This window comes from Chiloscyllium plagiosum, unplaced genomic scaffold (genome assembly GCF_037043375.1).
Source record: "Chiloscyllium plagiosum isolate Xiang-an unplaced genomic scaffold, Cpla_swu_hap1 HiC_scaffold_19, whole genome shotgun sequence".
Classification (NCBI taxonomy): Eukaryota; Metazoa; Chordata; class Chondrichthyes; order Orectolobiformes; family Hemiscylliidae; genus Chiloscyllium; species Chiloscyllium plagiosum.
Window position 1 is genome coordinate 72,649,672 of NW_028270157.1, and position 23,715 is coordinate 72,673,386.

At 43.5% G+C, this 23,715-nt stretch overlaps 1 protein-coding gene across 1 annotated transcript in view; it reads right to left on the reverse strand.

The window, feature by feature from the left end:
* kdm5a (lysine demethylase 5A) overlaps positions 1-23,715 on the reverse strand; it is a 209,557-nt gene that overhangs the window by 9,306 nt on the left and 176,536 nt on the right. The window contains exons 23-25 of the mRNA XM_043708905.2: positions 14,345-14,896; positions 10,220-10,363; positions 5,930-6,092 (exon numbers count right to left, since the gene is read on the reverse strand). Of these exons, the coding sequence (XP_043564840.1) occupies positions 5,930-6,092; positions 10,220-10,363; positions 14,345-14,896 (859 nt within the window). The remainder of the gene's footprint in view (positions 1-5,929; positions 6,093-10,219; positions 10,364-14,344; positions 14,897-23,715) is intronic.

The following is a 23,715-nucleotide window of genomic DNA, read 5'->3' on the forward strand; positions in this document are numbered from 1 at the left end:
GGCACCCGCATGGGCCCCAGCTATGCCTGCCTCTTCGTAGGATATGTGGAACAGTCCATCTTCCGCAACTACACTGGCCCCACCCCCCACCTTTTCCTCCACTACATCGATGACTGTATCGGTGCCGCCTCGTGCTCCCACGAGGAGGTTGAACAGTTCATCCACTTCACCAACACCTTCCACCCCAACCTCAAATTCACCTGGACAGTCTCGGACTCCTCCCTCCCCTTCCTCGACCTTTCTATTTCTATCTCAGGCGACCGAATCAACACGGACATCTACTACAAACCGATCGACTCCCACAGCTGCCTGGACTACACCTCCTCCCACCCTGCCCCCTGTAAAAACGCCATCCCATTCTCCCAATTCCTTCATCTCCGCCGCATCTGCTCCCAGGAGGACCAGTTCCAAAAACGTACAACCCAGATGGCCTCCTTCTTCAAGGACCGCAATTTCCCCCCCGACGTGGTCGACGATGCACCCCACCGCATCTCTTCCACTTCCCGCTCCTCCGCCCTTGAGCCCCGCCCCTCCAATCGCCACCAGGACAGAACCCCACTGGTCCTCACCTACCACCCCACCAATCTCCATGTACAGCGCATCATCCGCCATCATTTCCGCCACCTCCAAACGGACCCCACCACCAAGGATATATTTCCCTCCCCTCCCCTATCAGCATTCCGTAAAGACCACTCCCTCCGTGACTCCCTAGTCAGATCCACACCCCCCACCAACCCAACCTCCACTCCCGGCACCTTCCCCTGCAACCGCAGGAGGTGCAAGACTTGCGCCCACACCTCCCCCCTCACCTCCCTCCAAGGCCCCAAAGGAAACTTCCATATCCGCTACAGATTCACCTGCACCTCCACACACATCATCTATTGCATCCTCTGCACCCGATGTGGCATCCTCTATATTGGGGAGACAGTCCGCCTGCTTGCGGAGCGTTTCAGAGAACACCTCTGGGACACCCGGACCAACCAACCCAACCACCCTGTGGCTCAACACTTCAACTCCCCCTCCCACTCCACCAAGGATATGCAGGTCCTTGGACTCCTCCATCGCCAGACCACAAAACACGACGGTTGGAGGAAGAGCGCCTCATCTTCTGCCTAGGAACCCTCCAACCACAAGGGATGAACTCGGATTTCACCAGTTTCCTCATTTCCCCTCCCCCCACCTTGTCTCAGTCAAATCCATCGAACTCAGCCTTCCTAACCTGCAATCTTTTTCCTGGCCTCTCCGCCCCCACCCCAGTCTGACCCATCACCCTCACCTTGACCTCTTTCCACCTATCGTATTTCCGACGCCCCTCCCCCAAGTCCCTCCTCCCTACCTTTTATCTTAGCCTGCTGGACAAACTTTCCTCATTCCTGAAGAAGGGCTTATGCCCGAAACGTCGATTCTCCTGTTCCCTGGATGCTGCCTGACCTGCTGCGCTTTTCCAGCAACACATTTTCCGCTCTGATCTCCAGCATCTGCAGACCTCACTTTCTCCTCAAAGAAAAAAACTAGAGTACAATTCTAAAGTGGGTGCATGACAACATGTGAATAACATTGAAATAATGTGAACATACAAACAAGGAACAAGAGGGGGCCCACCACCGTGCAATAAGATCATGGTTGATCTGCTCTATATTCCTGTGTATCCCGATAATCTCTCATCCCCTTGTATCAAGATGATACTTACCACGGGCCTTAAAATCATTTAAATATTCTGCATCCACTGTCTGTTGAAGAAGGGAATTTCAAATATACACAACCCTCAAAGAAAGAAATGTTTCCATATCTCGGTCTTAAATGGCTGACTGCATATTTTTAATGGAGGAGAAAGTGAGGTCTGCAGATGCTGGAGATCAAAATTGAAACTTTATTGCTGGAACAGCACAGCAGGTCAGGCAGCATCCAGGGAACAGGAGATTCGACGTTTCGGGAATATGCAGGAATTCTTCATGCATATTTTTAATCTATGACCACTAGTTCTAGATTCATGAGAAAACATCTTTTCCACCCAAGTCCCCCCAGAATCTTATCCCTTTCAATTAAGTCCCCTCTGACTATTCTAAACACCAGACGATACAGACCTAGTCTGTTTAGTCTTTTCTCGTAGTCAATCCACTCATTGCAGGTATTATCACGCCCAGTAAACCTTCTCTGAACATTTTCTAATGCATCAACATTCTGCTGTAAGTACAGTGACCAGTACTGTACACAGTCCCCCAAACGCAGTCTCACAAATGCCTCGTATAACTGAAGAATAACTTCACTACTCATACATTTAATTCCCCTTGCAATAAAATAGAACATTGTTAGCTTAACTGATTACTTGCTGCAAGAAAAGCCATAAATATCTCCTCCATAATAATACTCAACACCAGTGCCCTGCAAGGCTGCACATTCAGCCTCCTACCGTACTCATTATGTATTCATGACTGTATAGCCAAATTCTGCCCCAACTCCATTTACAAATTTGCCGATAACACCACTGTTGTAGGTCAAACAACAATGAGACTAAGTACAAAAAAGAGATTGAGTGCTAAGAGGTATGGTGTAAAAACAACAATGTCTCCATCAATGTCAGCAAATCAAAGGAGACTTCAAAAAGCCTGTCTGCATCAATGGTGCTGAGGTGCAGATAGTCGAGAGCGTCAAATTTCTGGGAGTGATGATCACCAACAATCTGTCCTGATCCACCCATGATGACACAATGGTTAAGAAAGCACAATAATGCTTCAGGAGGCTAATGAAATTCGGCATGATCATAAAGACACTTACCAATCTTTACAGATGCACCATAGAAAGCATCTGTGGGATTCGTCAATGAAGAGCAGTTGCCATACTGTGCTGTGATGTATCCAGATGCTTTGGAATTGTCTCCATCAATGTCAGCAAATCAAAGGAGACTTCAGGAAGCCTGTCTGCATCAACGGTGCTGAGGTGCAGATAGTCAAGAGCATCAAATTTCTGGGAGTGATGCTCACCAGCAATCTGTCCTGATCCACCCGTGATGGAGGGAAGGTTATGGAAGAAGTAGCTGAAAGTTTTTCAGCCGAGATCACTACACTGAGGTACTGCTGCAGACACATTCTGGAACTGAAACAATTGATCACCAATTGGCAAGTGGCAAAGTGGGCAGCACGATGGCAGTGGGCAGCACGATGGCAGAGTGGTTGGCACTGCTGCCTCACAGAGCCAGAGACCTGGGTTCAATTCCTGCCTCAGGCAACTGTCTGTGTGGAGTTTGCACATTTTCCCCGTGTCTGCGTGGGTTTCCTCCGGGTTCTCCGGTTTCCTCCCACAATCCAAAAATGTGCAGGTTAGGTGAATTGGCCATGCTAAATTGCCCGTAGTGGTAGATGTAGGGGAATGGGTCTGAGTGGGTTGCTCTTCGGAGGGTCGGTGTGGACTTGTTGGGCCGAAGGGCCTGTTTCCACACTAAGTAATCTAATCTAATCTAAACAAGTGAAAACCAACAATTACAACCAGCTTTGACTGTGCTAAGTAGGACTCCAATCAGTCGAGATTTTTCTCTTCAAGATTACCCCTGACTTACGCTTTGCTACAGCTCCGTTATGCTATATTCCATCAAATATGAAATGTCAAGAGCAGTCATATTCACCTCTGGAGTTCAGCTCCTTTGTATGTTTGAACCAAAGCTGTAATGAGGTGAGGCCCAAGTGGATCCCAAATAGTACTCCGAGTCGTACTGCTGACTATCCTTGCTCTGTTGCTGATAAGAACAACTTCTCTATTATTTCCAGACTGTGGCCACTTGCTGTCCTACTTATCTGTGTATCATCAAATTTGGCTATAACGTAGTTGTTGCCTTTGTCCAAGTCATTTGCATAGTTCAGAAACACTAAGGAACCAGCACTGATCCGAGTGACTAGTTACAGTTGCCAAAGTGAAAATGACCAACTTGTGCCAACTGGTTTCCATCAGTTAGCCAATCCTCCAAGCATGAATACACAAAAATCTCAGCGCTACCAGTAGGAAACAATGATAGAAGTATTATAGTTTTGCTGGGAAGGGGCTTGAAAAGGACACTGGCTGTTTGGATACACAATTAGCTAAGTGACAGAAGCAAAAAGCAGCAGTGAACAATTATATTTTAGACTGCAGGAAAAGGATTTGGTGCACGCTAGTTATCTGGTCTGTGACAACTGCTCTTTCTAATGTACATAAATAACTTAGACTTTGGGATCCATAGCATAATTTCAAACTTTGCCAATGATACTTAAATATAATGAAGTGTAAGAAAGACAGCAGATTTATGAAGGCATGGACTGATGAAATTAGCAGATACATGGCAGATAGAATTTAATGTAGAAACATGTGAATTGATTAATTTTAAAAGGAAAAATGAAGACAGCGATAATAAACTAAATAAACCAAGGAGCTGCAGAAATAGAAGCACATCTACAAAAATATTGGAAAATGGAAGGACAGGTTGAGAAAGCTGTTTAAAAACGATCTTAAGTTTATGAATAGATGTATAAAATACAAAAGAAAATAAATTATCATAAACCTCAAATCACTGATTGCAGCTCCACTGAAGGATTACATCCAACCTTTGGGCAACAAGAATGGAAATCAAGATCTCGGGAGTTACATTAAAATGGTACTATAGATGAGGAAATTAAGGAACTTGAGAAACTGAGATTGTTCCCCTTGGAGAGACAGAGATTCAAGGGAGATGTGATAAAGGTGTTCAAAATCATGAGGGACTTGAAATAGATTAAGAGAAACCATTTTACTGGCAGAAGGAACAACTATCAAAGACTACTTAAATTAACATGAAGTAGCAAGTGGCAGGGTGGAAAGGAGGGAGGAAAGGGGAACAGTATTTCATTTTACGCTAGTTTATATTATTTTGAACATGCTGCCTGGATGGTGGTAGAAGTGTACTCAACATTTCATATATAACGAGGTGCTGATTTATTGTGGATTATCTGGGCACCACATTTCAGGAAAGATACCTTGGCCTTGGGAGCAGAGCTTCAGTTTATCAGAGTTACAAGATAGGTTTTCACACATTAGTGCTGGTTAAGGGGTGATGGGTGATTTGATTGGAGATTTATGGGAAAGACAGAATGACCAAGAGAGGATAGAGAAAACCTGGATAGCTAAGGCATAGTCTTTAAGGCAGACAATTCAGGAGCAAAATTAGGGAATATTTCTGTGTTCTAAGCGCAGTATAAGTTCAGAACTTTTTTGTAAATAGCTACTGATGCTCAACCAATTGTAAAATTTTAAATCAGGGAACAATAAGGTGCTTGCCATCAAGAAATATTCAAGAATATGGTGGTGGGTGTATGAAGTTATGTTGCATATCAGTCATATTTCGCAGAACGACAAAAGGAATATGATTTCTGCACCTCGGTACTGCCAGACCAACATGTACACATTAAATAGTTGTATTAGAAGATACTGTCAGACCAACAGGTAAACAATTTTAGATTTAGATTTTAATGTTGCCTGTACTCAAGTACAGGGTATAAGAGGACAGTGAAAAGTATACAATGTCGCCGCACATGGCACCATCATAGATATAAAGTACCGAGGTACAAAGTTTGAGTTACAGAAATAGATAAATAAATAAATAAGCACTACAGTCTTTTTAGCATAACAGTAGAAAAATAAGAAACAAATATTACACCGTGCCCTAAGAATGTGCTGCCTGGGAGAGTGCTGGATGCAGATTCCATGAGATTTCAAAGAGAGTTGGATATGTATTTGAAAGTGATGAATTTAGAGGGTTACGAAGATAAGGCTGGAGAATGGGACTAGCTGGATAGCTCTTTGGGGAGCCGGTACAGACACAATGGGTTGAATGGCCACCATATGCATCATAGAAGTCTGTGATTCTAAGAGGATGCTGCCAGACCAGCAGATACACAAACAACATTATGTTAGAAACCAGACTGACCTTGTGAGAAAGATTTTGATGCTGAAGAGTAAGCATGTTCAGCACAGAAAGACGGTGTTGCTGGCCATACATGTGACACCACCTCCTCTGCTTTGATTGGAATTTCTTCATCGCAGAAGAGATTTGGTTCCAAGCTACCTGATGAGACACTGCTTGCACCATCCTGGGAAACAAAGAAAACTGTAATAGTTTGAGATCAATACTCTACACAAATATACATTAAACTTTTTTTTTTACACACAAGACTAACTCACAGCCTATTTGGGCAAAATGTATTGGACACCATATCATATGATAAGACCTCAATATTGGATTTAAACAAAGATCATGAATTGTCTGTTTTGATCCTTAAAAACAAAGTAAGAATAAATTGAGCATAAGGGGGAAGAACAGTGGAGGGTGTATTGACAATGAATAATTTTGAAAGATTAAGGAGTTTTCCGAAAACATGGATTTCATAGGATTACACTGGAAATATGACACAAACAGACCATTCAGCCAAAACAATCCATGTCAATGTTTCTGCCCTACTTGTGCCAACTCCCAACTCCCCTCATTAAAATCCATCATTACGATCCTCAATTTCCTTCTCACCTATAGGCCTCTCCAGCTTCCTCCTATTCACTTCCATGTGGGACTTCCACTCCCTCACTGGGGAAACAAAGTTTCTTGTCATCCTTGTAAATTTTGACACCCTCCATACTGCCTCAATATCCCATTTATAATATGGTGTCCAGAACTACACACAGTACACTAGGTGTGAACTAAATAATTTCAGTCTAAACTTAATTCTCTACTTTTTAATTCTGTCTGTTAAAATAAAGCCTATTGCTTAGTTTGTTTTTCTTGTAAAACTGTGACCCAACTTTAATGATTGCTGTATTTACTGAAAAATCTTATATGTGTGCCAACAACTTCACTAACATCATGCTGATTTACACATGCTGCAAGTGATACACATTCACAGAGTCATAGAGATGTACAGCTCCGAAACAAACCGTTCAGTCCAACTCGTCCATGCTGACTAGATATCCCAAACTAATCCAGTCCCATTTGCCAGCACTTGGCCCACATCCCACTAAACCCTTCCTATTCATATAACCATCCAGATGCCTTTTAAATGTTGCAATTGTACGAGCCTCCACCATTTCCTTTGGCAGATCATTCCATACACGCACCGTGAAAAGATGTCCCTTAGGTCTCTTTTATACCTTTCCCCCCTCACCGTAAACCTATGCCCTCTAGATCTGGACTCCCCCATCCCAGGGAAAAGACTGTCTATTTATCCTATCCATGTCCCTCATGATTTTGTAAACCTCTATAAAGGTTACCCCTCAGCCTCTGACACTGCAGGAAAAACAGCCCCAGCCTATTCAGCCTCTCCTGAAACCTCAAATCCACCAACCCTGGCAACATCCTTGTAAATCTTTTCTGAACCCTTTCAGGTTTCAGAACATCCTTTCGATAGGAAGGAGACCAGAACTGCATGCACTATTCCAAAGGTGGCCTAACCAACGGCCAGTACAGCAGCAACCTGACCTCCCGACTCTGATACTCAATACTCTGACTAATAAAGGAAAGCATACCAAATGCCTTCTTTACTATCCTATCTACATACGACTCTACTTTCAAGGAGCTATGAACCTGCACTCCAAGGTCTCTGTTTTGCAACACTCCCTTGGACCTTATCATTCGGTGTATAAGTCCTGTTAAGATTTGCTTTCCCAAAATGCAGCATCTCGCATTTATCTGAATTAAACTCCGTCTGCCACTCCTCAGCCCACTGGCCCATCTGATCAAGATCCTGTTGTAAGCTAAGGTAACCTTCTTCGCTGTCCACTACACCTTCAATTTTGGTGTCATCTGCAAACTTATGCTCACATCAAAATCATTTATATAAATGACGAAAAATAATGGATTCGGCACAGATCCTTCTGACATTCCATTGGTCACAGGCCTCCAGTCTGAAAAACCCTCCACCACTACCCTCCGTCTTCTACCTTTAAGCCAGTTCTGTATCCAAATGGCTAGTTCTCCCTGTATTCCATGACATCTAAGCTGGCTAACCAGTCTCCCATGGGGAACATTGTCGAACACCTTACTGAAGTCCATATAGATCACATCCACCGTTCTGCCCTCATCAATCCTTGGTTTCTGCTGGGTCGCATTCTCTAAACAAATTTCATCTTTTTGAATGTAGACTAAAATGCAGCTTTAACATGGGTAAAGAAAACTAGAGATGGCAGAAAAAGACAAGGAAAGGCAACTGGCAATGGAAAAGAAAAGAGTGGAAAAGATACCCTAAGACAGCAAACAGAAGCTTAAAATGATACAGGTTAAATAGGAAATAACACAGGCTGATGCATTGGGAAGAACTAGACTCAAAATTTGAAGTCTACTAAGGAAATGCTTAAATTTACACAAGTCCTACCAAAGTTCAAGAAAAAAAGACGTGGAGGCATTCCTCATGTCATTTAACAAAATGGCTAGAAATATGAATTAGGCAAAAGAGGATATTGCTTCTACAGGCTGTTAACAGGTAAAGCACAGGAAATTTATGCCTCACTGTCAGAATTATAATGCTGCAGAGAAATCATATTCACTTGGAATTAGTGCCTGAGGAATATTGGCAAAGGTTCTGGAATTTAAGGAAACAGCCAGAGCAAACCTATACTTAATTTGAAAAGCAAATTAATTTTGACATTTGGAAGTGAGCATTAAGCAGGTGAAATTCTTGGAGGTTATTTTCCCAGAGGAGTTAAAAAACTCACTTCCTTTAGTAAGAAGGCATGTTGAGGACCAGCGTACCCTCTAGTTCTCTTTTTGGCTGTGCTGGCTTTCGAGGTTTGTGAGTGGTAGCGATTTCTGTAACCAAAAGTCAATGCCAATGCCAATTGCTGTGCATGGAAATTTGGAGCGGGTACATACGCAGGCAGCCTTGCAGCTTACAGGGAACTTTGTAGAGGGCCAAAGGATTGTAACCACCAGACAGGCAGCAATAATGGCTTACGATTAAGAACTTTAAAAAACATTTTCTTAATTCACAAGTTTTGGGCATACTGGTGAAGACAATCATTTACAGCCCAATCATAATTGCCTAGACCAAGGGCAGCAGTTTCCAAAAGGACGTGAATGAACCAGATGGGTTTTTCCTGACAACCAGCAATAGTTTCATGGGCATCAATAGACTTTTAATGACAGAATTTCTTTATTGAATTCAAGTGCCACCATTTGCCATAATGGGAGTCAACCAGGGACATTATCAGAGTGTCTGGATTAATAGTCTAGTGATAATACCACTGAGCCATCACCTTCCCACAAAATTAAACCTTTATTCCATCACCACTGACTCTAGTTTTTGTAGGGCTCCTTGTTGCCACACACTTACCTCACCTGTGGAATTTAATTATTTTTGGTTATGCTGGGATCTGATGTATAAATTAGTCTCCCATTTTTGTTTCATTTAAAATCATTGTATGCTTAATTTTGCTGGGAACTTGAACTACGAGTACCCTGCGAATCTCCTCGTAAGAAACAAAAACAACTTGCTGGAAAGCTCAGTGGGTCTGGCAGCATATGTGGAGAGAAATCAGAGTTAACATTTTGGGTCGAGTGACCCTTCCTCAGAACACAATTCTCCTCATAAGAATGTGTCTAACCTGTTTCTAAATCTCCTTTATCATTCTCTGTTTCACCAAATAATTTTAATTTATTTTCAGGGAGTTTAAACAGGAAAGTGTTCTAATAATTTTAAAGATAGTGGATTTGTTTTTAAAAAATACAGCAAATGATAACAACAATGAATTTATCACCTGTGGGGGTAGAAGCGGAGACATTCAACACTTTCAGTACTAAGTTGGTTGGACACTAGAGGCAAAATAAACTTGCAGAGCTCTGGGGACAGAAAGGGGATGAGATTGACTGGACTCGCTCTAAGAGAAAGCTGGCATAATCTCGGTTGGTAGAATGGCCTCACGCTGTTCTGAGATGTACCAGGATATAGTTATCGAAATTATAATGGTGGAAAAGAGCTATTTATTTCAATAGACATTACATCAGTCTAACAAGTGAGTAAAGGATAGGAGGACAAAAGCCCAAATCTTCCAAACAGCATCAAAGCCCCTTTTGCTGATACTACTCAGATTCCACAATTAGCGATGATTGCCTCCAATTTTTCTGGTTGAAATGCAGGATTCACCTGAACTCAGTCAGCTCAGTATTCCTCAGAGGCAGCAACAGACATAATCTACACACAGGCCTTCAGCAATTCCACCCCCAAAACAGACTTACTTTTCTCTCGTAGCGATACGCATCCCTGATATCATCATCTGAGTCGGTTTCCTCCTCATCCAATTCAATAGATTTTCTTGGTGAGTTTGCCAAACTCCCCATGCTCCTGCTGAAGGCAGATTGTTGGACACTCTGTAAATGTTCCTGGGAAGAGAATAAGACCAAATCCTCTGTCAGATAATTCCTTATAATATCATCTGGTTTAGATATCAATGCTAAACAAAATGTGACAATATGCCAAATAAGGAGCTATAAGGGAAGACAGCCTAAAGCTTCAACTAAAAGGGAGGCTTTAAGCAGACCTTAAAAGGGGAAAAATCTGTTGAGAGGAGAATGATTTAGAGGGGAAATTCCTGAACTCCCCCTGCTTCGGCAGGCAAAAGCAGAGTCATCAATGGTGGAAATAGTAAACCAGAATTGGTAATACATAAATATCCTGTGTGGTTTGGAGTAGGGGTAGGCTGTATGGCCGGAGAAGATTACAGAGAATCAGAAAGGAACAGGCAATAGAAAATAAAACTAAGAACGAGAATTTTAAAAATCAAGACTTTCCTTTCTTGTGAGCCATTCCAAAATCAGAAGATTTGCTTAACGAATTAGAGGTTCACCTTGAAGGACTGAAATGAGGTGTTTTTTTTAAACCCCTCAAGTGGTTATGCCACTTTAGCACTCTTTGGCTCAGCAGTCAGGGTCAATAAATATTTTGAGAGACAGTGATAGATTCCTAATAGGAATCTGAGGTTTACAACAGAATGTGGAATTCAGAACAGATCAGCCATGATCTCATTGAGTAGCCCAGTTGCGATAAAAGGAACAAATGGCATATTTTGGTTCCTCATTGGTATGTTTGCATCTAGGTCAAGTTGCACAGGAGAGATAAGTGAATGGGATTTTATGAGTTAAGATTGGGATAGAGTTTTGAATGATTCCCCACAGCATAAAACTATGGAAGCAGGCTAGTAGTTTATTGAAATAACGAAATCTTGCGATAACGCTTGCAAAAAATGAAAGTTTCAGCAGCACACAAATTAGCGAAGAAGTCAAGTCAATCGTTACCAAAGGGACAGAAATAGGTTTTCTTGGCGACAGTATGGATATTTGGTAGGAAGCTCTGTAAAGGTACAACTTTGCAAGAGAACTGTTGCTCCTGACAGATAAATAAGGGAGAATCAGGATGAATATTAAGAGTTCAAAGTGGAAAAGGAAACGAGGAAACATGAGACAGAAGGTGCATGAGAAAGTGCAAACGATTTCATATAATTTTTGTAAGTATTTTAAGTACCTGACTCTTCGCCACCTTCCCCTTAGAAAATAACCCATTTATTTTGCCCACATTTCTGGACATTAACCTTAGTGGAGATCATGGAACAAAGACAAATATTTAAAAAAATAGTTCATGACTCACAAAAATTAAAACATTGCAGCGATGAAGGATGATAACGATGAAGGAGGACTCATAGGAAGGGAATAAACCCACTATGACTAAGGAAGTTAAGGATAGTGTCAAACTGAAATAAAAGGCATACAATGTGGCAAAGATTAATGGTAAACCAGAGGATTTGGAATGTTTTACACGTCCCAAAAAATAATTACAAAGGCTGAGGAAATAAACTGAGGGCAAATTTTCAAGTAATGCAAAAATGGACTGACAGTGAGATTAAAAACGAAGACAGAGGCCAAAGTGAACATAAGGCCCTTAGAGAATGAGGTTGGGAAATAATATAACAAAGGAAAAGGCAGCAAAGGCATTGAGGATTATCAGATTGCCATGATTTTATTGAATGGATTTTGCCAGCGCTGGATTGTTTGAGCTATAAAGAGGGGCTGAATAAGCTGGAGCTGTTTTGCCTAGAGAGTTGGAGGCTGAGGGGTGACCTTACAGTGGTTTATAAAAGGCATGGATAAGGTGAGTAGACAAGGTCTTTGGGTGACATAGGTTTAGGGTGAAAGGGGAAAGATTTAAAAAGGATTTAAGGGGCAACTTTTGCACGCAGAGGGCGGTGTGTGTATGGAATGAGCTTCCAGAGGAAGCGGCAGAGGCTGGTACAATTACAACATTTAAAAGATATCTGGATGGGTATATGAATACGAAGGGTTAGAGGGATACGGTTCAAGTGCTGGCAAATGGGACTAGATTAATTAAGGACATCTAGTCGGCATGGGGGAGTTGGACCAAAGGGTCTGTTTCTCTGCTATACCTCTCTGTGACACTATGAAGGGTGGAGCAGACTCAATGGTTTTTTTCTGCTCTTACGCTTTAGCATGTTGGTGCAAACTGGTAATTGTTTGATATCCCGTAATTTTCTTATTTTTTTGCTGGGATATTTGTATCGATAGCCGCGGGTGAGGTGCTGGAAGACTGGAAGTTGGCTAATGTGGTGCCATTATTTAAGAAATGGCTGTAAGGAAAGCCAGGGGATGATAAGCTGGTGAGCCTTTTGTCAGTAGTGGCCAGGTTGTTGGAGGGGACTTTGAAGGAAGGGATTTACATGCATTAAATATTGATTAGAGACAGTCAATATAGCTTTGTGGGTGGGAAATCATGCCTCAATAACTTGATTTGAGGTTTTATTTGAAGAGGTGACAAAGAAGATTGATGAAGACAAAGCAGTAAACATTGTCTTTGTGTACTACAGCAAACCATTCAACAAAATTCCACTTGGTAGACTAGTTAGTAAGGTTAGATCACATGGGATCCGGGGGAGCTAGCCAACTGGACACAAAATTGGTTTGAAGGAAGGAGAAAGACGGTGGTGGTAGAGGGTTGCTTTACAGACTGGTAGCCTGAGACCAGCAGTATGCCTCACGGATCACGGCTGGATCCATCTGTTTTTCATTCTGTATATAAATGTGAATGTTGGAGGCATGGTTAGTATACTTGCAGATGACAACAAAATAGATGGTGTAAGGGACAGCAAAAGTGGTTATCTCAGAGTACAATGGCAGCTTGATCAGATTGGCCAACGGGCCATGGAGTGGCAGATGGAGTTTAATTTAACCGAATGAGAGGTACTGCATTTTGGCAAGGCAAACTGGAGCAGATCTTATACAGTTAATGCTAGGGCCCTGGGGAGTGTTGTTGAACAGGAGAACTAGAGGTGCAGGTGCATAGCTCCTTAAAAGTGGTGTCACAGGTAGACAGGGTGGTGAAGGTGGCATTTAGTATGCTTGTCCACATTGGTCAGCCCATTGAGTAAAGGAGTTGGGATGTCATGTTGTCATTGGTGAGGCCAATTTTAGAATACTGCATATAATTTTGGTCTATCTACTGTAAAAAGGACGTTGTTAAACTTGAAAGGGTGCAGAAAAGATTTACAAGAATGTTGCCCGGACTGGAGAGTTGTTGCCCAGACTGGAGAGTGTGAGCTATAGAGAGGGGTGGAATTTGCAGAGTTTCTTTCCCCCCGGAACATCAGAAGCTGAGGCGTGCCCTTATAGAGGTTTATAAAATCATGAGGGGCATGGATACTGTGAAAAGCTGAAGTCTTTTTCCTAGGGTGAGGGAGTCCAAAATTAGAGGGTACAGGTTTCAGGTGAGACAGGAAAGATTTAAAAAGGAACTGAAGGGTAACTTTTTCATGCAGAGAATGGCGGGTATATGGAACAAGTTACCTGAGGAAGTGGTACAATTACAACATTGGCCAATCCCCAGGAAGGAAACATTTTGTTAAGAGGAGAAACTGAATAAGTTGGGCTTGTACTCTGTGGAGTTTAGAAGAATGAGAGAAGACCATGTTCTCAGAGTACTTAGGTGCAGAAGGATGGTTTCCTTTTGTGGGAGAGTCTAGTACAAGGAAGCTAATATCAGACAAATGGGTCACCTATTTAAAACAGAGTTGAGTAAGAATTCTTTTTCTGTGCTAATCTGTATAATTCTTTAATGCAGAGGGCTGCCAAGGCTGAGTCTTTCAGTACATTCGAGGTTTGATAAACACAGTTTAAATCATTGAGAGAATTAAGGGTTGAGAAAAGGCAAGAAAAATGGAGTTGAGAGTCATCAGATCAGCCATGATCTCACTGAATTTGGAGTAGACTCAATAGGCCAATTGGCTTACTTCGGCTCCTGTATCTTATAGTCTTTTGGTCATTTCAATACCCTGGCGCTTGTATTTTTTTTTTTATTACCTGCAAGTCTGGATTGGCTGCTGCCTTCTGCAGCTCAGCACTTATTATTTTCTCTGTTTTCTCCCTTGCTGCCTGTTCCACCATGCGCTGGCTTAGTACAGACAGCTTTGCAAGTGCAGAAGAGAGCTCATCTGTGGCCAGGGCTTGCCTGGCCCGATCCTGCCAGCTCATTGCTCTCTCTGTCAGACACTGCAAGGCATCTCCTTCTGGTAAACGAACTGGAAGCTTCTGAAGGGAAACGAGCAGTGAAAGAATGGTCTCAAGACGTGGCCTTCGAGAGCGCATGCACAATGGGCACAAGAATTTCACCTCCTTAGTTTGCCAGGCCAGTCCTTTTTTTTGTGTACCAGTTTTGGGTAGAGGAACACAAGTGCTGTGAAACCAGTCTTTACAAAGTTCACACTGTAACATAAAACCACTGGCTATTTTGCGACACACGCAGAACTTGATTTCTTCAATGCGATCCACCATTGCCATTTTAGCCAGGTTTGCTGCTCTCAAAGAATGCATAGCTTCACATTCCTTTTGCTCCATTGCACGGAAGCCTGCAATCTGAAGAATGTCAAAAGAAATATGTAAAAACATATCTGGCACACAACTTATCAGTACAGACAGTTCATGAATAGTGATATCTGCAATTTTATTAAGAGTTAAAAATTAAGTTTCACCGAGTAACAGGAAATGACCAAATGATCAGTGAAAACTTCCCCAGTTTTGAAAATATCCAAAATTATAATAACATACGAGTTAAAAACAATCAACCTTGCTGTTATATTCACTACAGGGTTCAGAATAAATGAACACGACTCGAGTATATAGTCTGAATTTTAACAAAAGTGTTAAGGGAATAATCATAATTTGGCCATCTGTAAATTTTGTTAAGAAAGGTGAACTGAGTAAATCTATGGTAGGGGTTATAATTATTTGCTGCCACTGTTTTATGCAGTCCTCAGTCTGGCAAGAATGGGCTAGTTTTCAAAACATAATTACACATTTTCACAAAAACACAATTAAATACATCAATATCTGGACAAGTTTTGGGAAGATGTAGATTTTTTCGTAGAGTAAGAGATGTACTGCATGGAAACAGACCCTTCGGTCCAACCCGTCCATACCGGCCAGATATCCCAACCCAATCTAGTCCCACCTGCCAGCACCCAGGCCTATATCCCTCCAAACCTTTCCTATTCATATACCCATCCAAATGCCTCTTAAATGTTGCAATTGTACCAGCCTCCTCCACTTCTTTCAGAGATGTCATTACACCATCTGGAGCAAGTTGGATTTGAAACCATACCTCCATTGCCCACAGGCAGGGATTCTATCACTGCACCACAAAGACGAATCATACATTTTTTTTTAAAATTTCACCTATTTTTCTAATCAACCTGTTCAGAGATGTTATTTCAAACTTCTGTAGTAGGTGAGACTTGAACCCAAGTCAATGAGTTCATGCGTGGGGACACTACCACTGGGTCACAAGGGTCCTTCTGGGGTGTTATACCTACACAGGATGAATGGACTGCACCTGAACAGAACCAGGCCCTTGCCACGTGGTTTGTCAATTTAGTAGAAGGATTAGCCAGGAAGTAATATTAGTGAAGAAAATAAATGATGAAAAGGAAGTAGGAGAGCCAGTTAACACCAGAATAAGAAACACTGTGGAACTAATGTCAAAATGCACATTTTGGTGAGACTTTTCATTATCAGAACAATTTGCACAAATATCAATTCAAGAGGTAAAGCATCATTTATAATGCATTAAAGCAGAGTGCAGAATGGTTGGCAATTTGACTCTGAGACAGAGGCATTACCAATGGTAATATTCTTTTATTCATTTATGGGATGTCAACATTGCTAACTGGCCATCATTTATAGCTTTTGAGAAGGGGGTGAACTGCCTTCTTGAACTGCTGCATTACACCTACTGCACGTTGACCGACAATGCCATGAGGAAGGGAAGTCTAGGATTCTGACCCAGCAACAGTGAAGGAATTGCAATGTATTTAAAAGTCAGGATGGTGAGAGGCTTGCACAGGAACTTGCAGATAGAGTTGCCCCCATGCCCCTGCTGCCTTGTTTTTCCAGATGAAAGTGGTTGTGGGTTTAGAAGGTATTGTCTGAGGAACTTTGGTGAATTTCTGCAGTGTACCTCACTGAGTTTCAGTAGTGGAGGGAGTGGATGTGGTGCCAATCAAGTGAGCTGCTTTGTCCTGGATGGTGTCAAGATTGAATGTTGTTGGAGCTGCACCCATCCAGACAAGTGGGGAGTATTCTATGACACTCCTGACTGGTGCCTTGCAGATGGTGGACAGCAGATCTGCAGGCCTCATTTTCTCCTAGACGGTGAACAGGCTTTGGAGGGTTAGGAAGTGAGTCACTCATTGCAGTATTCCTAGCCTCTGATCTGCTCTTGTCACTGCTGTGTTTATGTGTTGAGTCTAGTTCAGTTACTGGTCAATGGTAACCCCACTAATATTGACAGCGGGGAAATTCCATGATGGTAACACCACTGAATGTCAAGGGGCAGTGGTTAGATTGTCTTTTATTGAAGATGGTTCCTGCCTGGCATTTGCTTGGTGTGAATGTCACTTGCCACATCTCAGCCCGCGCCTGGATATTGTCCAAATTTTGACGCTTTTGAAAATGGTCTGCTTCAATATTTAAGAAGTCACAAATGGTGCTGAACGTTGCAACATCATCAGCAAACATCCCCACTTCTGACTTATACAGTGGAGGGAAGGTCATTGATGAAGCAGCTAACAAAGTTTGGGCCTAGCTCACTATCCGGAGGAACTCCAGCAGTGATGTCCTGCAGCTGAGATGACAGATCTCCACACAACCACAACCATCTTCCTGTGTGCCAGGTATGACTCCAACCAGCAGCATGTCTACTCCCTGGAGTAGACATCAAAGCTAGTTTTGCTAGGGCTCCTTGAATCCCCACACTGTCAAATTCAGCCTTGATGTCAAGGACTGTCATTCCTGTCTCAACTCTGAACTCCATTCCTTTGCCCATGTTTGAACCTAGTTAGGAGATGCATAGCCCTGGATGAACCCAAATTGTGTGTCACTGAGCAGGTGCTGCTTGATAGCACTGCAGGTGACACCTTTTATCACTGTTGAGCGAGAGTAGATTGATGGGGTGGTAACTGGCTGGGTTGGATTTGTCCTGCTTTTTGCATACAGATCATTCTGCTATAATGCAACCATTGCTTTCTTCTGAAACCCTGTGCTATAGAAAATCACACTATGGAAAACAGTCAGAAAAAATTGCGCTGTAAAAGATATATGTAAATAGAAAATCGCTACGGTCATTCAGGAGAAAGTCTGTGTTAGCCAAATAGCACCCACAATTTGTCAATCGCGTTATAGCCAATTTGCATTGATGAAACGCACACTATACTAAAATGACCTGCATAGGACATACCTGGGCAGTTTTTCCACACTGTAGGGTAGATGCCAGTGTTGTAACTGTGCTAGAAGAGCTATACAGTTGGGAGGTAGTTCCCCTGGGAGTCCTGAACATTGACTCCAGGCCCTCTGAAGTCTCATTGTTTCAGGTTAAACATGGGTAAGGAAACCTTGTGCTGGTTAGCAAGGGATCGGTATGTTTTGGAGCACAAGCCTTCAGTACCATTGCTACAACATTGTCAGGATCCATAGCCTTTGCACTATTCAGTGCCTTCAACTTAATCTAGATATCACACGGAGTGAATCGAATTGGCTGAAGACTGGTATCTATGATGCTGGGGCCCACTGGAAGAGGCCACGATAGAACATCCAATTGACACTTCGGTTTGAAGAGTGTTATGAATGTTTCAGCCTTACCTTTTACACTGATATCCTAGGTTATTCCATCATTGATGACGGTGTTATTTGTGGAAGTACTGAGTTAATAAAATGCGTTGCTGGAAAAGGCACAGCAGGCCAGGCAGCATCCGAGGAATGAGAGAGTCAACGTTTCGGTCAGGACCCTTCTCCAGGACTGGGGAGGGGGAAAGGGGTTGAAAGATAAATGGGAGAAGAGGGATGGGGATAAGGGAAAAGTAGGCCATTGGTGGGCTAAGGTAGGAGATGATAGTGATAGGTTAGTACGAAGAGTGGAATGGATAGGTGGAAAGGAAGATGAACAGATAGGTCAGGTCAAGAGGGCGAATCGGAGTTGGAGGACTGGATCTGGCTTGGGGTACAGCGGAGATTGGAAACTGATGAATTCAATGTTCATGCTGTGTGGTCGTAGGCTCCCGAGGCAGAAGATGAGATGTTCCTCCTCCAGTTTGCGGGTGGCCTTGTGTAGGCAGTGGGGGAGGTCCAGAATGGATAAGTCCCGTCCTCAGGGGAGCGAGGGGGCGGAGAGAGTATTCGTGGATGACCACAGGAAGGTGGGGTTGGTTTGTGCTTACAGACCAGATATCCAGAAGAATTCCGCAAATTTGCCCTCGGTCTCTCTGATATAGAGGAGACCCCAGTGAGAGATACAACAGATGAGGTTGGAGAATGTACAAGTAAATCTCTGCCTGATTTGAAATGATTCCTTAGGGCTTTGGACAGGTGAGGGGAGTGGGGGTGGGGTGCAGGTTTTGCGCCTCTTACAGCGGCAGGAGAAGGTACCAGGAGTGAAGAGGGGGATGGTGGGGAGTGTGGATCTAACAAGGGAATGGTCCCTACTGAACTTAGACAGGGTGGGGAGAGAAATATATTTTTGATGGTGGGGTCTGACTGTAGGTGGCGAAAGTGGCAGAACACGACGTGCTGGATTTGGAGAGTGATGAGATGGAATGTGAGGATTCTATCTTCATTGGGGTTGGGATGGGGGGGTTCGAGAGCAGAAGTGTGGGAAATGAAGGAGGCGCGATTGAGAGCATCGTTGACCACTGGGGAGGGAAAATTACAATCCCTGAAGTAAGTGGACATCTTGGATGAATTGGAGTAGAATTGCTCATCCTGACAGCAGGTATGGCAGAGGCAGAGGTACTGAGAGTAGGGGATCACGTTTTTACAGGAGGGGCAGTGGGAGGTGGTATAGTCAAGATAGCTGTGGAGTCGGTGGGTTTGTAGAAGATGCCAGTGTGTAGTTGGTATCCGGAGATAGAGACACAGAGGTCCAGGAAGGGGAGGGAGGTGTCAAAGATGGACCAGGTGAATTTGAGGTTGGGGTGGAAGGTGTTAATGTGGTGAATGAACTGTTCAAGTTCCTCATGGGAGCACGAGGCAGCACCGATACAGCCATAGATGTTGCAGAGGAAAAGGTGGAGGATGGTGCTGGTGTATCTGTGGAACAGGGACTATTCTACACATCCTACGAAGAAGCAGGCATAGCTGGGACCCATAGGGGTACCAATAGCCATCCCTCTAGTCTGTATGAAGTGAGGATTGAAAGGAGAAGTTGTTGAGGTTAAGGACCAGTTCTGCCTATCCAATGAGGGTATTGGTGGAGGGGGACTGGATGGGTTGGTGGGAAAGGAAGAAACAGAGTTTTTAGGCTTTCCTTGTGATGGGTGCCGGTATAGAGAGATTGAATATCAATGGTGAAGATGAGGTTTTGGAGGCCAGGAAATTGGAAGTCACAGAGGTGGAGGAGAGTGTGAGTAGTGTCACGAATGTATGTAGAGTGTTCCTGGACCAATGAGGACAGGACGAAGTCAAGATAAGTGGAGATAAGTTCAGTGGGGCAGGAGCAGGCGGAGACAACCGATCGACAAGGGCAGTCGGGTCTGTGAATTTTTGACAAGAGATAGAACTGAGAAGTGCGGGGTTGGAGGACTATGAGATTGGAGATCTCCTGATTTCTTTAGCATCTGCAGTCCTAACAGTGTCTTAGTTGCTGCAAACCATACTGCAAAACCACTTCCAAGGATGCCCACCTTGAAGAAATTCTCCTCCTCCTCCTCCCTCTGCAAGGATCTCAGTGAATCTCTCTCCACCTGCAACCTTCTCCACCACCCTGGTCATCTCTGCCACCCTGGATCTGTTCAACCACATCCTGAAACAATCCCGCTACTACAGCTATGTCTCCTTCCTCAGTGCCTGCCTACGTAACTGGCTTATCTCCCATGGCCTCCAGACTACATTCAATTTGGATCCAACCAGGACAACCACTACTTACAGCAAATCCAGAGCCTCCACAAACAGTTCTCCTTCCAAATACTCAGCTCCACGCTTGCAGCCATGTGCCGACACTAACTCTCTCTATAGTCAGCCCTGCCCCACCTCATTCTTCCAGACCCGCAAAGCACCTCTGCTCTTCTTCATCCGGAGAAGGATCCACACACTCAACAAATGCTTTATCTCCAACCTATCGGACATAAAGGAGAAGTACACCAAACTCTTACACTTAGCTCCAAACCCAGGGCTCCATTACCACTCCGGACCCCATCCGCGACCTCCTCTGGACGCTATTAATCCACCTGCCTCCAATGCCGTGGTTGATGATGTCACTCCCGCCAGTGCTGATGCCGTCACTTCTGCCACCATCACAGCACACACCACCCCCGTGGTCACCAATGATGTCACTTCCAAACTACAAACTGTGTCCAACCCCGCCTCTTCCGCAAACATTGCTGACGTTACACCTCACTCTCCCCCCCTCAACATTGCTACTTCTACCACCATTGATGAAATCACTTCCACCCCTGCAAACACAGTCGACCACGCCATCTCTGGGATGCCTCCAGTCATGTGACTGGTGATATCATCATTGGTCACATGACCCCTCCCACCCCCACTGTTGAGACTGTCTCCACCCTCACTCCCAACTCCAGCCCCACACCAGGACTCAGCCCTGCTGGGTTTTTACCACACCCTCAGACCTCCCCCTCACTAAAGGGCAAACTGTCAGTACTCAGCAAACGTCTTACCTACATTGTACTCTGCTCCCAACATCAGTGAATTCTGAAGTAACAAAAAGGATTGATGAGGGCAGAACGGTAAACATGATCAAATGGATTTCAGTAAGGCATTACATTGTACTCTGCTCCCAACATCAGTGAATTCTGAAGTAACAAAAAGGATTGATGAGGGCAGAACGGTAAACATGATCAAATGGATTTCAGTAAGGCATTCGACAAGGTTCCCCATGGGAGACTGGTTAGCAAGGTTACATCTCATGGAATACAGGGAGAACTAGCCATTTGGATACAGAACTGACTCAAAGGTAGAAGACAGAGGGTTGTTTTTTCCAGACTGGAAGCCTATGACCAGTACAGTTCCACAAGGATCGGTGCTGGGTCCACTACTTTTTGTCATTTATATAAATTGGATATATTTAGTTGTGAGCATAAGAGGTATAGTTCAAAGGTTTGCAGATGATACCAAAATTGGAGGTGTATTGGACAGCAAAGAAGGTTACCTTGGATTGCAACGGGATCTTGATCAGATGGGCCAATAGGCTGAGAAGTAGCAGATGGAGTTTAATTTAATAAATGCAAGGTGCTGCATTTTGGGAAATCAAATCGTAGCAGGACTTATACACTTAATGGTAAGGTCCGAGGGATTGTTGCTGAACAAAGAGACCTTGGAGTGCAGGTTCATAGCTCCTTGAAAATGGAGTCACACGTAGATAGAATAGTGAAGGCGGCGTTTAGTATTTTTTCCTTTATTAGTCAGAGTATTGAGTACAGGAGTTGGGAGGTCATGTTGTGGTTGTACAGGACATTGGTTAGATACTGTTGGAATGTTGCGTGCAATTCTGGTCTCCTTCCTTTCGGAAAGATATTGTGAAACTTGAAACATTGGCATATGGAGGATAGTGGGGTGGTGTAGATTAGGTGGGCTTGGATCAGCGCAACATCGAGGGCCGAAGGGCCTGTACTGCGCTGTATTCTTCTATGTTCTATGAAAGGGTTCAGAAAAGATTTACAAGGATGTTGCCAGGGTTGGAGGACTTGAGCTATAGGGAAAGGCTGAACAGGCTGCGGCTGTGTTCCCTGGAGCATTGGAGGCTGACTGGTGACCTTATTGAAGTTTATAAAATCATGAGGGGCATGGATAGGGTAAATCGGCAAATTCTTTTCCTTGGGGTGGGGGAGTCCAGAATTAGAGGGCTTAGGTTTAGGGTGAGTGGGGAAAGATACAAGAGAGACCTAAGAGGCAACATTTTCACACAGAGGGTGATACGTGTATGGAATGAGCTGCAAGAGGAAGTGGTGGAAGCTGGTACAATTGCAACATTCAAAAGACATCTGGATGGGTATATGAATAGGAAGGGTTTGGAGGGATATGGGCCAGGTGCTGGCAGGTGGGACTAGATTGGGTTGGGATATCTGGTCGACATGGAGAGGTTGGACCGAAAGGTTTGTTTCCATGCTGTACATCTCTACGAGTCTATGACTGGAGGAATGCAAATGTGATTCTGTGGTTTAAGGGTAAAAAGGAAATGTCAAAGAATTATAGGCCAATTAGCCTTACTTCAGTGATGGGCAAGTTGTTAGAATCAATTCTGAGATTGGATAAACTGTCACTTGAAAAGGCATAAACTATACAGGGAGAGTCAGCACAGGATGGTCATGCCTTACATATGAATTTGTTAAGGAAGTGACAAGGAGGATCGAAGAGGGTAGTGCAGCGATTGTTGTCTACATGGATTTCAGCAAAGCATTTGCCAGGTCCCACATGCAGACTGGTCAAAAGAAAATGCCCCTGGAATACAGGGTAATGTGTCAAATGGAATACAAAATTGCCTTAGTAACAGGAAACAAAAGAGTAACAGTCAAAACTGCCCTTACAAATGGAAAGTTGTTTCAAGTGGTGTTCAGCAGGGCTCAGTGTGGGACCTGTGCTGTTGTTTTATACCTTAAACATTTGGACTTGAGAGTATATGGGGGTGGCCGCTGGGAGATTTGCAGATGAAACATTATTGGCCAATAGCTCTAAGCTACAAAACAAAGGTTGGAGGAGTAGGCAGGAAAATGGCAGATGGAGTTCAACTCTGATAAGTGTTAGGTAATATATTTAGGGAGGGCAAACTGGAAAAGGGAATATAGAATAAATGGGAATATACTGAATGGCATAGACAAAGTGAGATATTTTGGCATCGGATGCACAGGTCCCAAAAGGTAGCAGTAGAGGTAGATAAGGTTATAAAGGCAGCATAAGGAATGCTCTCCTACACTGGCAGAGATAAAGAATACAAAGGTAGGGATATAATTAGAAGAACTACCTGTAGTTTCCTCTAGTGCAATGGTTGCATTATTGTGCAACTCCACATTATAGAAAAAGCACATTTTAGAAACAGCACAAAGTGTAACCACATAACAGCCAACACAAGTTTTAAAAGTTCACACTTTAGAAACAGTGTCCCCAATTTGTCAGTCGCGTTACAGCAACTCATGTTAACAAAACACACGTTATAGCAGAATGACCTATAAGAA